The 16298-nt window shown below is 35.5% G+C and overlaps 1 protein-coding gene across 47 annotated transcripts in view; it reads right to left on the bottom strand.

The window, feature by feature from the left end:
- The window catches only part of LOC105486221 (calcium/calmodulin dependent protein kinase II delta), a 310220-nt gene that overhangs the window by 52323 nt on the left and 241599 nt on the right, over positions 1-16298 (bottom strand). For 31 of the 47 annotated variants that reach the window (XM_071093114.1, XM_024794219.2, XM_024794213.2 and 28 more), the window contains 5 exons: positions 8753-8847; positions 6262-6384; positions 5019-5102; positions 4534-4576; positions 847-884 (listed from right to left, as the gene is read on the bottom strand). In XM_071093114.1, coding sequence (XP_070949215.1) covers positions 847-884; positions 4534-4576; positions 5019-5102; positions 6262-6384; positions 8753-8847 — 383 coding nt within the window. The remainder of the gene's footprint in view (positions 1-846; positions 885-4533; positions 4577-5018; positions 5103-6261; positions 6385-8752; positions 8848-16298) is intronic. The other 16 variants (XM_071093115.1, XM_024794225.2, XM_071093120.1 and 13 more) reach the window with 1 other exon arrangement.

The following is a 16298-nucleotide window of genomic DNA, read 5'->3' as shown; positions in this document are numbered from 1 at the left end:
CTGACCACCTGACTTTGGGTCAAATTCAAATGTTAGAAAATTAATTAATTCCCAAGAACGCTGAAGTGTTGATGAAGAATGTATGCATCTGTCCTTGGAAGAGAAAGAAAAGGATTAAAGAAATAAAACATTTAGGTGGTACTCTGAAAAGATAACAAACATCATTATGCACATATAAGATTACATTCCAACAAGAGTAAATCCCCTTGAAACAATATACAATCAGTAGGAAAGAAACTGTATTATTTTGTTTAGAAAGCCAGAAAGTAAAAATATCCTGCTGTTATTTTTCTTGCAAGATTTTTCTAATATTTGTTCAGATCATTCATCTTGAATATATCTCAACACCTTATGATAGAAACACAGGAATAATTAAGACCTTTATAAAAACTGCCCAAATAGATTAACTTAGACATTTGACATTCTATTTTCCATACCCAAATGTGAGTATTTTTCAGGCTATATACTTAAGTGGCTTTCACGTATGCAGCATAATTATTTGGAAAAGCATTTGGTTTTTGCAGACTTTTAGGTCACCATGGTAGTTTGGAACTGTAGTAAATCAGAGAAGATTAAGACATTTAATTTCTATAGGAACTCTATATTGCATAACAATATTATTTTTTCATGACTATTTCATATATAATCCAATAGAAGAAATACAGTTTTTCTTGGTATAAATGTTAGTCATCTTTGTATATTAAATCATTTCATATTTCAACCGGCAACCTTTATCAGAAACAATAAAAAATAGAACTTGCAAAGACTTAGGAATTATATTTAACATTTAAAGATTATCCAGTTTCTGAAAATCAGAAACGGATTAGGGGCATCTGTTTAACTTACCTTTACTCCATCTGGTTTCTTCAACAAACTCTTGGCTGCTGTAAAATGAGAGTAAAATCAGTTTAGTGAGTTATCCATAGAAACCCACAGCCAGGCAACAAAGCAGTCAGGTTACTGTCTCCTTCTACCACCTTTGCTGAGTTATGGCCAACATACGGCAAGTTATCAAAGTCACACTGATGAGCGCGAGCTTACAGGACACTGAAATACAGTATCACTTTTCTTGGTTTGCCACAGCAAATTTAGAACTAAAGAGTAGTTCATTGCATATAATTGAATACTTTGACAGTTGTGTTTATTGGACTTTATTTCACTGTTGGTTGCGAAAAGGATACTGGAACTTTAACTGGACTATCCTTTTGTAATCCAGAAAGTTGAATTCAGTCTTTGGACACCAGCTGACAGAAAGTATTACATGTTCATTCACACCACATATGGTGACCATGTCAGTTCTGCCATTTAAGCCCCTCTTTCTAGAGGTTGAAAACTCATTTGTAAAATTTGCTCTGGCTAAATAACATCTTCATTATATTCTTGAAGTCAGACAATTTGGTTTTACAAAAAATATTACTATTTAAATAAAATGGCATATTATTGGCCTAGAGCAAATTTTTAAAATGTTTAGCATATGAGCTTTAAAAAAATGGCACTATGTATTCTTTTATACATTAAAATCAGAATACAAAGGCTTCATGAACAAAAGCCTTTACAATGAAAAAGTAAAAATCATAAAACTTGAGACAACATAAAAACAGAATAAAATCTTCAACTAAATCAGAGAAATCTTAAAGCATATGGTCTTATATGCAACTTCATTTTTCTTGGCAGGGAGCTTTTAACATTCCTTCTGTTACTAAACTTCTTGAGTATGTTAAAAGGTGAAGTCATCCTTTCAAAAAAATTTACTAAGGAACGTGTATATACACAGTGAACAGATAATATAACTGTCAATGACAATTAGTACACCAAGTGTAGAACATTCACAAATATGCAGAACACCATACATACTTATGCTTTCATTTAATATTAATTTCATATACTTATTTAAGTATATCAGAATAGAGCTTGACTTTGAAAGTGTAAATACCTAGCTAGACTAGAACTGCATGAACATGTAATTTCCTGACATTCATTGATTTGGGGCATTATTTCAATATCATATTGGTATACTTTTAAATTTACTTAAAAGATACAAAAATGTTAATTTCATTAATCTTTAGCCACAAAGCTATTAATTTATTATTAATTGAGATTGTAAGAAAGAGTTGCCTTAGCTATTAAATCGTTTGCCTGGAGCTAAAAAGCAATATTAAATCAATCCTGTGGCAGTTAATAGGTTAGAAAGCAAACTCAGAATAATTGAAATTGCAATAGCAAGCAAAGAGAAGATGATGATTCAGGGTAAGCAGGGATTTGGCCTGGGAGATGCAGAAATGTCCCTTTTGGTTACTATTCACCTTACCTCACAAGAAATACATTCCACATAAAGGGAGAAAAGAAAAAATTAAAACAACTTTATAACCATATACTTATGGACAAATTACTTTAAAGAGCATGTTTGGCAATGAAATAGGATGAATAAAATACTCAAAACTAAAACGCAGTATTAAGTACAAGATGTTGTAACTGGGTCTAATGTTATTCAGTTGATTTTGAAGTGATGGATAAAAAAAATTGCTTTTTCATGCTAAGACATTCAGAAACAATATAAAATTCACATATTAGTCATGAGGTTTTAGTTTACATGATGATGAAAAGGAAACTGTGAGGTAAACAAAAAGCTTCTATATATGGGTACATATGTGAATAAAGGCCCAATTTATGCCCAAGAGTGTATGTAACACTTTAACAAAATGTACAATTTTAAATCTGAAGATTTTTTAAAGTTTGGGTTAGTTTGCCGTTAAGAATTTATGCTATATAAATCATTCTACCTTTTAATGATTCACTAATTACTGGGCCACAGTGAAATTTATTTGAATATCATATATATGAATTAATATTTAATGAGATGGCATTGAACTCACCCATACAAATGTCAACTATATTAATCAACTGTTTATGAAACAGGTAACTTGACAAACGCAGCAACAAGGTATTATTACATTAAACGAATTGGACAAAATACATATGACTGGCCAACACGGTCCCTCAATTCGTAGCATTATTCATTGTACTACTGTTGTTGTTATTGTTTAACAGCCTTTGGAAGGCCTCTTATGGTTTCTCATTATTTGTAACGAAATGCAAAGGTGGGGGGAAAGGTGACCACTTAATACAGTTGTAAGTAATAACTAGAAATTGGTTGAAGAGCATTTAATAATGATATGATGGATTATTACCTGATAACACTATAACACCCAGGCTAAGTACGTAGCAGAAAATAAAACAAAGAATTGAAAAAATAGCTGGATGGTTTGATTTGCAGAGCACTGTTATGTAAACGGTATCCAAACTAAACTGGTAGTATTTTTGGCTGACAAGTGTTCTAAGTCTAAAGGGCCAAAGGTTACCAAGTGCAGCTTAATTGCTGCTCCAGTCCTTCCCCCAACGTAAGACTGCTTAGCATTGAACAGGATTTGACTTTTGTGAACCTGGTCCTTTGAGATAATCTATCAAAGAAGGAGGATACAAAACTCAAGTAAGTTATTGGAGTAACATATACTTTATCTCCACCTTTAGAGAGTGACTCTTACAATAAAGAAATGGTTTGACTTCTTTTAGCCTATTATTTAACACACTTATTTTTTACCATGGAATCATTTTGAGGAACATTTATTATGCTCTGAGAGTACTGAGTGCAAGGTGCTCTGTAAATTCTTGAGTTAGATACCTTTGACAGTTGTAATCATTCTTATAGTATGCCAAGAAAGTACTATACTTTTGAATGAACTTAGGTCTAAGAGAACTGGGTTCCTCAATAATGGTCTGTTTTTTTTTTTTTCTTTTTGAGATGGAGTCTCGCTCTGTTGCCAGGCTGCATTGCAGTGGCGTGATCCCTGCTCACTACAACCTCCGCCTCCCAGGTTCAAGCAATTCTCCTGCCTCAGCCTCCTGAGCAGCTGGGACTACAGGGACACACCACTACACCCAGCTAATTTTTGTATTTTTAGTAGAGACAGGGTTTCACCATATTGGCAAGGATGATCTCGAACTCTTGACCTTGTGATCCACCTGCCTCGGCCTCCCAAAAGTGCTGGGATTACAGGCATGAGCCACCACACCTGGCCAATAATGGTCTTCTTTTAAAAATCTTGCATACTAGGATTCCCTATGAAAATGAGACCAAAAATAACTTATTCATAGTTATTATTTTATGAAATATTAATAATATTTTCTAAGTTTGAAATGCTGAGATTGTAAATGAGGGAGTATTTATTTCCACAACTCGTATGCATCCCAGCATTTGACAGATGAGGCTAGTCCTGCACCAGCACTGACTGGTGACCAGAGCTGCCAGAAGCACTCTTGTGAGGGGTGCAGTCACGGAGGCTCGGCAGCAGACAGCACCCAAGTAGACTGCTAATGGCAGCCACAGGTGTAGAAGGAATCTGTGCCACACATTTGCCACCCCTGAACAATCAGGTTTTTCTAATTATTAGAGTTTAAAAATTCTAGAGTCAAAAAAACAGAGACTACTTAAAAAGAAGACCAATGGATAAGAAGCAGAGTTCTCAATGCATGTACCTGAGAAATTTCTTGTAGCCAGCATAGTTGTCAAGATGGCACCCTGTTAAAAAAAATTAGAACACAAAAGTCAATGTTGCCTATGCAAAATCCTGGACCTAACAAATATAGAGTCTTTGATAACAAATCTTTTCCTGGCCCTACTTTCATTTAGGGGATTTTTGATTGTTTGTTTTTGTTTTTTGGTTTCCCGAGAGTCAAAGGCCTTTGTCTCTCATGATGCTGGCCAGATTCTGATTATCAAATTGCACAGCTGTTTTCCACTGAAGGAAGGATCCACAGCATGTGTTGCCAGGATGATTCTAGCTTTTCACCATAGTTTTGATTCTGGTGTATATTCCATTTCCTAAGACCCCAAAAAAGAATAATGAGAGTATTGAGGTCTACATAATTGAAAGCCTTTGCTAGAAGTCATTTTCCTCACATGGTATTTCACTTCTTAGTCTGTCAAATCTACCTCCCCACAAAAATGTAAAATTTCTTACCTTTAGTTTTCTTCTAGCATTAAATTTCTTCAAGCAGTCTACAGTCTCCTGTCTGTGCATCATGGAAGCAACAGTAGAACGTTGCTAGAGGAGGGGGAAAAAAAGTAACTTAATCAAGAATATTTAAAATACACTAAGTGTAATAATGTCCCTGACTTCATCAAATCTTTATTAATGGTGCTGCACCTGCATGATCAACTTCTAAGTATTCAATTGCTAAAGTTACCTAAAAATAAAATTTTAGTTTTGTCAAGACTACTTGTGGCCAAGACGCAACACTGATACATATAAAGTATAGAAATGGGTTGGGCGTCATGGCTCACACCTGTAATTCCAGCACTTTGGGAGGCTGAGGCGGGTGGATCATGAGGTCAGGAGTTCAAGACAAGCCTGGCCAACATGGCGAAACCCCATCTCTACTAAAAATACAAAAATTAGCCGGGTGTGGTGGTGGGCACCTGTAATCCCAGCTACTCGGGAGGCTGAGGCAGGAGAATTGTTTGAACCTGGGAGGCGGAGGTTGCAGTGAGCCAAGACTGTGCCACTGCACTCCTGCCTGGGTGACAAGAGCAAGACTCTGTGTCAAAACAAAACAAAATAAAAATACCAGAAAGTGTAGAAATAAATATTAATAATTTCTCAAATTATCTTTATTTTAATGTCTTCAATCACATTTCGATTGGGCTGCCTTTCATTTACTTAGTGCCACATTTATCATCTTAGCATTTGACACATTCAGAAATTTACTGAAGTCTTCAGATTCCCCTCAAATTTCACACTATTTTTCTTAATATTTCTAAAAAATATTCAGACTACTATGACCATTCTTTTATGCCACTAAAACTCTACTCTCAGCTGCCAAACTTCATACTTGCTTCTAAAGTTGCCTAATGACAAATAATTGAACTTTGTTAAATCTTTTCTTCTGGGATACATTTAATTTTGGTGTTATTTTCTTGACCTTGTTCACGAGTATTGTCAATAATTGATACGAAGAATACTCATTCCTTTTGTTACTGCAAGCAATATTTGTTTAATAATCTATGCAATTCAGACTTTGCTACTGAAAATTGCATTTCTTCGCCATCATAAAATTCATTTTCTTAAACACCTTGAGTCAAAAATTCATTCATTCTGAATTTCATCTTTTTTTTGCAAAGTTATTTTAAATCCATAAACAATATATTAAAGGACAGCTTATTTTTCATTTTAGCTCTTGAAGTTTTTGAGAAGTTTTACTTACACAGATCCATGGGTGCTTCAGTGCCTCTGAGGCTGTGATACGTTTGGCAGGGTTGATAGTAAGCATTTTATTGATGAGGTCTTTGGCTTCAGGAGTTACCGTGTCCCATTCCGGTGATGGAAACTTCAAAAATATAAATTTATAAAAAGTTTAAAAAATAGACACACTCAATCAAACAGGGAAGAGTCAACTATATGAATCATTTCCTCAAGTAGTGAATTTCTTCATAAATTTACTTTTTATATAAGTTAAATTGTATCTAAAATAAATAAAACCATTTAGATCTATTCTCTCCCTCTATGTAGACAACTATATATATTAAAGAGTATCTGATAAGGGACCAACATATATACTGAGCTGCATATCACATATGGTAAATACATTTTAAAATTCAGAAAAAAAGAACTTAAGAATCTTCTATTCTCAAAGTATCTCTGCTTTGATCTGAACATGAAATTTTATACAATCTTTCTCATAATTATTTGCAAAACTTAATAAAAGCGAAGAGGTTGCTACATGTACCAATGCCATCGTAATATTATGCCAAGGTTCAAAATGAGGTATTATATACTTTCACAACTTATAAGCAGTAATAGCAGAGGTAATAAAACAGCTTCAATTCCTGTGCCAAAACTGACCTATTAATCATGGCTACTTGGAGTGCTGTAGTGAGAAGAATCTGAGGCTATAGGAGCTTCAGCAAGATTTCATTTTAACCCTTCAAGAAGTTTAATCTGCCCAATTACAAATTTCACCAAAGTATATGAAAGTAATCAAATCTTATAACTTCCCATTATTAATATTTTTTTACAATAAGACTATATAAGAAAGCTACTTCTCCTCTCTTCATGTTATTTTTTTGTACTGATAATAAATTACTTTTATATCATTAGCATGTTTAGTAGAAATACTGTCCTTCAATGATTAAGGGAAATTTATACTACATTAGTTGCAAAATGATAGAATATCAAGTTATTTTCCCAATTCATGAATTTGTATAGACAATCTCGAAAAATAAAGCCATTGTCACTGTATCAATGGAATTAGTCTATTTTTGGTAGTTTTAAAATGGGGAACTTGTGACTCATTGGCAAAATAAAGCACGAGAAAAATGATATTGACTCTAATACCTGTAATTTCTTGCCAGCTTAACAATTGTCATTTTTTAATTCCTGAAGCTTATCTTTGGCAGTTGTGAAAGCTTGCTAACTGTTAGGAGCTACTAAAGAAACATGCAAGGCTATTTGTTAAATGTTGTACAGGTCTTTTGATAGCAAATGAGGGGTAGGTTCGGCATGAAGAAAGGTGAACTTTTTCCTCAGTTTTCTAATTTTCATGAAAGCACTCCTCCGGTATACCAAGCAGTGCATTTTCAGGGCTACGTCTGCCCAGAAAGGGGCTGGTTCTAGTCTGTAAAGATGGTGAATGTGCTAGCTGTTGCCATGTAAATAATAATTTGTTTCAATTACTAGTCTAGGGATAATGGAATGCTTCGAAATTCAAAGAATATACATTTTAAATTCTTGCTAACTGAAACACACATCCATCTAAATAGAAAATTTTATCAGAAATGCACTGAAGAGTTCATGAGACATGATAGAATACAATACAGACATTTTATATTTTCTCCTCTCACTTTCACATAAAGCTTTCAACTTGTGCACAAAAGGTGAACCCAATATTGCTACTCCATAGTTACTCCACTTAATGACACATGGAAAGCATGCCCAGATCCTGCACATGGATTTCCCTAGGGCTGTATGAGAGGAAACCAGAGAAAGTGGTAAATCATATTTACAAGAATACATATCAAAGGAGAGCAAATTATATCATAAACACAAAGTTAAGCCATAAAGAGAAAGTAGATAAAGACTTCCTCTTCAGATTCTGAACTTAATTTATGAATATGTATATATATATCTACTTTCAAATATTCTAATTAAAAATTAAATATATTAGAATTATGATTTTCAAATTTTTCAATTGTGAAACTCATTCTTCAAATGAAAGCTTGCATAGCATCCCATTAGGTAAACAATACAAAAACAAAAAACAAAACCCAGAAACTGGTATAGTGGAATAATGTTCTATTTGATATGTGATCACTGCAAAATATTGTTGGTATATAATGTAAAATTATGTGATAGGTATTTGAGAATATAATTCAACTGAATGGGCAATAATCATTTTTATAGCAGAAATATTTTAATTTTTATGTTTTTAAAATGCACTAAGATCCAAACATTTTGACAAAGTTCTTCCTCAGAGACTTCACATGACTTTTCTTTTTATCTTAGGAGAGAGTGAGTTAAAAGGAAACATAAGCTGAACACATATGCTGCATTTCTTTTTCCCTTTCCTTAAGAGAGAGGGAAATAATAAGAGAAAGTGGTAAAAATTATAGTTAAAAGAAAAATGAAAAGATCTGGCTCTTGATCAGCAAGCAAAAAACAAACCTTCATCTAAAGTGATATAAATAGTTATTACATACATCATAAGCTCCAGCCTTGATCTGCTGATAGAGTCTGTGTTGGTCTTCATCCCAGAAGGGTGGATACCCCACAAGTAGAATATAGAGAATGACACCTGGAGAGATTACAGTATTAACATTATTTAAGTCATATAGAAAACAATAAATTAAATGTGGCTGATCCACAATGATATTAAGCTGTAGTTGTTAAAACAGAGAAAACTGGATTGTAGGAAAACTTCAGAGAGACGTGTTATGGTCTATTCTAGAGCAGTCTCTGGAAGGTTAATGCTTCTCCTCCTATGCTCCAGAACTCTGACAATGTGTCAGTCAATGCATGCTCCAAAGAATTCTAAAGAGGCATGGAAGGGAAACTCTAAAGATAAAACATATCTGTCATTTAGGGCGACATTCTTTGGCCTCCCTGAACTCTTGTTTATATAGAGTCTTCCTGCATTCTTACCTATATAGAGACTATGATTTTAGTCACTGTGAGGTTGAAGTTCAAAAACTAAGCATGTTATTTATTTCCTCATGCTTGTTTTGATGGTAATTGGGACATTTTGTTGAGTGATGGTGTCCTGGTTATAAACTCACATTCTAAATAACCAGAGTCCCTGCAAATGTGGGTACCACATAGAGACAAAACCCTTTTCTCTTCAGTAGTCTTAGTCTTCAAAAACTTCAAGGCTTCTCAGTCAAACAACTTAACCAACAAGGCTACAGAAGAATATACATTATGGGAGAGGAAAAAGGAAGACAAGGGCAAAATGCCACAGAAAATTCTAATTAATAAACACATGGCTGTAATAAAATTTGCTAAAATTCTTCACAAACTTGTATTTATAAATCAATGAACATCAAGTTTAACTTTTAAAATTAAAAAAAGTCTGTATTCACAGTTTTTAAATTTCCCTGATATGATATCTGCAGTCTAAATGTCTGAGATCGTTTTGATACAATGGTCTTCTCTGTCATCAAATATCCCTCCTGCCACTTTTCACATATTTTATTGCCCTGCTTAAGGCCTTTGGTTTTTTTCCCTAGTTCATTATCCTGGAGGAAGGCAGTCATTCCTCTGACCTCTCCTGTTTGCTTTTTTCTTGCTATGTTTTCTTAAGCCTGGGAAACCTGAGAAAGAAAAGTAAGACAGGTGACACTTTGCCAGGTGTACTCTGAGACTTATTTTTTCCCTTATCCAAGGTGGTCTCTGTTGGTCTCTGTACCTAGGAGATCTATCTCTGCTCCTGTCCACCAGTCTGGACATCTTTATAAATAGACACTGTTGCAGCTGAAATGGTTTTTAAGCAATGGTTTAATCATCTTAGAATTTTAGAGCCTGCTTCAGGAAGATACAGTTCATAAGAAGATTTTTCAAGTCATGTGAATCAATACAAGGGTAAAAAATTTTAAGCAACATTCTTAAGGAAAAAAAAAAAAAGACCATGAAGAAAATCACAGTATATTGGTACCCCACCTTCACGACATAAAAATAATTTCTCCATGCATCTAATGAAAATGATGATAGTAATGATGATGATGAGTGTTGGTGTTCTCAGGATGCAAGTAGAAAAAAAGCTGTACCTGAGTAGTTTTAGCCCTCAGCTATATAAGATTCCAGGAGGTTAAGGAGAAAATTTGCTTTGTAATAGTGATAGTTTCCATTGAATATGAACATTTTCCTAATACACATCTGTAGTTAGGCTGTTATAAAATTATAAATCAGTCGCACAACTGAGACATTTAGCATTTTCAACATAGGCTGTTTGTCCTTATGAATTATGTCTGCACTTGACAGTTGATGTGGTGCTTCTCTGGGAAGAGGAAGCTCACAGAGGGCTCATCCCATGAGAAAAGCAGCCAATATGTAATAGATGCCCACAATTCAGTTGTTTGATGGAGGAGTGTCTACAAAAACATGTACTTTAAATAAAATAATAGCATAAATGTGAAGATTTAAAAAAACACTTTTAGGCCCAAAGAATTAAAAAAAAAAACATATTATAGGTACTATTGAGTAGCCTGATGTGAAATTGTCAATGCCTATTTAAATAAACACTGTTTTGTAAGTTTACTTCAAGTTGATTATTAAACGAGCATCTAAAACCTTTCTGATTTATGCTCTTTTGTAGTTCTATTTTCTGAATGTATAGAACAAGTATGAGACTCATGGCATAAGGATAATGTAATATTAATACATTTTATTATAGATAACATTTATTCAGAGTTTTGTGTGCTTTAGTGCATTACTTCATTTAATCCTTGTATAATGCTATGAGGTAGATATTGTTGTTATCTGCATTATATTACAGATGAAGAAACAGGCTGAGAGGTTAAGTAACTGTTTCAACCACAAGCAGGACAGACATAATGATGCTCTAAACATTCCCTGCAGCCACTTTTTCTTTATCTATGAACTTCAGTAGGAATGGTAATATAAAATTTAAAACTTTGTGTTGTCTAACTGAGAGACCTTGACTTACTAGCAAAGATGTCCATTTGGTCCTATCTTACATGTTCCTTGCAGCTACTTTTTCCTTCAGCTAGGTCCACTAAACAAATGCTTATTTTAAAAGTGTTTGTTGCTCTAGGCCGGGCATGGTGGCTCACACCTCTTATCCAAGCACTTTGGGAGGCCAAAATGGGCGGATCACCTGAGGTCAGGCATTCAAGATCAGCCTGGCCAACATGGTGAAACCCTATCTCTACGAAAAATACAAAAAAATTAACTGGGCATGGTGGCACATGCCTTTAGTCTTAGTTACTCAGGAGGCTGAGGAAGGAGAATCACTTGAACTCAGGAGGCGGAGGTTGCAGTGAGCGGAGGTTGCTGAGCCAAAGTTGTGCCACTGAATTCCACCAGTCTGGGTGATAGAGTCTTGTGACTCAGTCTCAAAAATAAAAATAAAATAAAATAAAAGTGTTTGGTGTTCTAATTGAGAGTTCTTGCCTCATGAGTAAGCCTAATTTCCCTTTTTAAAAAATAAACCTAATATTGTACCTTTTTTCTATGTCAGAGAAAAAAAAAAAGGAAAAAATCACTAGCTCTTTTTCTCTGCCCATATACCTGAAGTACTAAAATCATTAAAAGTCAATGAAGAAGTCTTTTTTTTTTTCTTTTTTGCAAGAACACTTCAGGGCTGAGGATGTGCCTTCAAATGTTGGGTGTCTCTCATGACATTAGCAGCCTTTGATGATTACTGCCTACATAATTTTACTGGGGCTGCAAAATAATGATGGCAAGCCATGGTGGCTCACACCTGTAATCCCAGCACTTTGGGAGGCTGATGTAGGATTATCACTTGAGCCCAGGAGTTCAAGACTAGCCTAGCCAACATAGGAAGACCTTGTCTCTCCCCAAAATAGAAAAACTTAGCCAGGTGTGGTGGAATGCACAGCCAGTCACAGCTACTTGGGAGGCTGAGGCAGGAGGATCATTTGAGCCCAGGATTTGGAGGCTGCAGTGAACCATGATCACATCACTGCATTCCAGCCTGGGCAACAGAGTGAGACTCACAAACAAACAAATAAAATGATGATACTCTAATTACATCACGCTTTCTTTAGACTAAGAAAATCTTACTCCTTTTCCACTTGATTGGTCTAAGATACAGTTCATATGGGAAAGATAGGCCAATTATTTATTTATTTTCCTCTTTACTAGCCAGTTTTTAAAATAATGCATTGGGTCCCCAACATCCCCAAAGGTTAGGACTTCTGTTGAATTTTGATTATCATTATCAACTCCTTGATTTAAACTTATTTGATGTATTTCAATCTATTACTGTTATTTTTCTCATTGATTCTCAACTGCCCCACCTTTGGCTAGTGCCAGCCTCAAGGTGGCTCCTGCATCTGTTAATATAAACTCTGTGGTCCTTAATAGTTTTTCTTTGTGGTATGACAAGATGCTCCTGGATCATCTTGCTTTTTTCCTGTTCTAAACTTGAAATCAGCTGCTACTACAAAAAGTTCTGGTTCCTTTTAATGGTAAATAGTATCTAGAGACCAAGATTGAGTACTTACATGTGCTGTCTTGGAGCTACAGGTTTCTTTGAAAAAATACATCAAGAAATAAGGAGAGAGGAGAGAGAATGGAGCGAAACTTACAAATTAAAAACGACTAAGAGATCTAAGAGATCAAACAAGATTATGACATGAGAGGATAAATAGGAAAATGACTAGATATTTTGATGCTATTAAGCAATAATTATTAAAATTTTAAAACTAATATTACTGTCATATTTAGAGTCCTTTTCTTTTCTTTTTTTCTTTTTTTTTTTTTGAGATGGAGTCTTGTTCTGTCGCCCAGGCTTGAGTGCAATGGCGCGATCTCAGCTCACTGCAAGCTACATCTCCCAGGTTCATGCCATTCTCCTGCCTCAGCCTTCTGAGTAGCTGGGACTACAGACGCCCGCCACCAAACCCAGCTAATTTTTTTTTGTATTTTTAGTAGAGACAGGGTTTCACCGTGTTAGCCAGGATGGTCTTGATTTCCTGACCTCGTGATCCGCCAACCTCGGCCTCCCAAAGTGCTGGGATTACAGGCTTGAGCCACCGTGCCTGGCCTAGAGTCCTTTTCTTTTAGAGATATACTTTAAATTATTTATAGATGTATTGATACAATGTTCAAATTTGGTTAAGATAATATTGGAGTGGGAAATGAAAGGGAGGAAATAGATGAAATAGTCATCAGTTTATTATAGTATTCTCTCCATTTTATGTTTCACATTTTCCATGACAAACAGTTAAAACTATTTTTAATAGAGTTGGTTCCATATAAAGATAGATGTTAAAACTAGTTTTCATTATCTTATGTATATATTTATGCTTGGGAGATGCTAGAGATGTCTGGTTAATAAGACTTTTGAGAAGTATTGATTACGATCAGGTAGAAAGACTACATTATCAAGAACATTCAAAATTGATTTTAATAAAAGTTAAAGTTAAAAAAGTTGCTAAACTTATAATTTTGTTAATAATTAAACATTCTAAATGCTGTTCTTACAAAAGGAGAGATGAAGAAGGAATGTTGGACAACTCTGAGAAGGTAGTGGGGAAGTTAATGGAAAAATCTAAGACAGTTACTGAATATTCTAAGTAAATAAAGGGGTACATTATAAACTTAGAAGCAAAATGCACGTGGAATTTGGAAATACACAATTAATTACATGAGTGTTAAGTATGGCTCTATCTTACCTTGTTATAATACGATTAATAGAAAATCATCATACATTTCAAGTAGAAAAAGTGCTCAACTAACAGTCTGTGACCTAAATGGCCAATGAAGGGTAGAACAAAGAGCTAGAAGGTCAATGCCAGCAAGATAGGAAGGCACGTTTAACAGGATGGAAACTATCTATGCCATGTAGTAGGAGTGGCAAACTGACAGGACTTCTGGCAACAGGCCGGGATGAAGGCCTGCACCTGTACTGTGTGTGGGGTGGGGTGGTCACCAGGGGAGCAGCTGTGTTCACGTGTCTGACAGGTACAACTACTATATAAGAGCAAAAGCATTGCATCACGTGTTCTTTTGATTTTTTTAGAGAAGCTAGAAACTGATAGTTTTTATAGAAATTACTTGCTAATAAATTATAAAGATAAAGAATTAATGTCAACACTCCTAAGAATAAAATGTCCACAAATCTGACTAAGACAGCAGATCGCCTGCAATGGATAGAATGTTTGTATGGCTTTCAAAATTCATATGCTGACATCCAAATCCCAATGTGATGGTATTTGGTGTGGTGGGGCCTTTGGGAGATAATTAGTTCATGAGGATGGGTCCCTTATGAACAGGTACAGTACCCTTTTAAGAAGAGGGCAGCTAGCTAGCTAGCTCTTACTACCATGTGAGGATACAACAAAAAGCTGGCAGTCTGTAACCATCAAGAGCGCCCTCACCAAAACCTGACCTGACTATGGTCGCACCCTGATCACAGACTTTCAGCTTCCAGAACTATGAGAAAGAAACTTCGTTGTTTGTAAGACACCCAGTCTATGTGACTTTGTTATAGCAGCTTGAACTAAGACTTCACCTGTTTGCAACCTCTGACATATCCTGTAATAAACCTAAAAACTGCTCTCCTAAAGGAATCTGTAATTAGCTATGGTAGTGTTGCTTAGCTTTGATGTGGCATCAGCATCACCTGGCAAGCTTGTTAAAATGCAAATTCCTGAGCCTCACCTCAGTGAATCTGTTTTTTAAAAATTATGCTAAAAAATACCTAACATTAAATTTAAACACATGACATTAAATTGTACATTAAAAAAGGCCCCACGCAGTGACTTTAAATTGTACATTAAAAAAAGGTCCCGCACACTTGCAATCCCAGCACTTTGGGAGGCCAAAGTGGGCAGACTGCTTGAGCTCAGGAGTTTGAGACCAGCCTGGGCAACATGGCAAGATCCTGTCTCTACAAAAAGTAAAAAATCAGCTGGGTGTGGTGGTGTGCACCTGTAGTACCCACTACAGGGGAGGCTAAGGCAGGAGGATAACTTGTACGTGGGAGGTGGAGGTTGCAGTGAGCTAAGATTGTGCCACTGCACTCCAGCTTGGGCAATACAGCCAGACCCTGTCTCAATAAATAAATACATAAATAAATACTACATAACATAGATTTTTTTTTGTTTGTTTCGTTTTTTAAAGATAAGGTCTCATTCTTTTTCACCCAGGCTGAATTGCAGTGGCATGATCATGGCTCACTGCAGCCTCAACTTCCCTAGCTCAAGGGATCTTCCCCAGCTTAGCTTCTCGAGCAGAGTAGCTAGGACTACAGGTGTGCGCTACCATGTCAGGCTAATTTTTTCTGTTTTTTAGAGGTAGGGTCACACTATATGTTACCTAAGCTGGTCTCAAACTCCTGGGCTCTAGTGATTCTCCCACCTTGGTCTCCCAAAGTGCTAGGATTATAGGCATCAGCCACCATGCCCAGCCAGATGTACAAGTTTTAAGTGAACAGTTTTGTAGTACTAAGTACATTTACACTGTCATGAAACAGATCTCCAGTTTGTTTTCATTTTTGAACACTGAAACTCTATATACATGAAACACTAATTTCCCCTTTCTCTCTAATTCTTGGTAATCACCCTTCTATTTTCTGTTTCTACGAATGTGACTGTTTTAATATTTCATATGAGTGGAATCATGTAGTATCTGTGCTTCTGTAAGTGACTTATTTTGCTTAGCATAATGTCCTTGGGGTTCATCCATGTTGTAGCATGTGACAGAATTTCTTTCTTTTTTAAGGCTGTATAATATACAATTATACGTATAAACCACATTTTGTTGAAGCTATTTATCCGTCAATTGACATTTGGGTTGCTTCCACCTCTTGGCTGTTGTGAATAGTGTTACTATGATTATAGGTGTACAAATATTTCTTCAAGGTGCTGTTTTCAACTCTTTTGGATATATAACCAGAAGTGAGATTTGCTGGATCCTGTGACCCCAGAGAATCTGATTCAATGATCCCGAGGTAGATCTCGGGAGGCTGCACTTTAGGTCACTCTGAACCATGTGGTTTGTGGCTCACAGTTGGAAAAACACCAAGTTAGGGAAACCAGA

This window comes from Macaca nemestrina, chromosome 3 (genome assembly GCF_043159975.1).
Source record: "Macaca nemestrina isolate mMacNem1 chromosome 3, mMacNem.hap1, whole genome shotgun sequence".
NCBI lineage: Eukaryota > Metazoa > Chordata > Mammalia > Primates > Cercopithecidae > Macaca > Macaca nemestrina.
The sequence above is the reverse complement of the archived record's forward strand: the minus strand, read 5'-3'. Positions and strand labels throughout refer to the sequence as shown.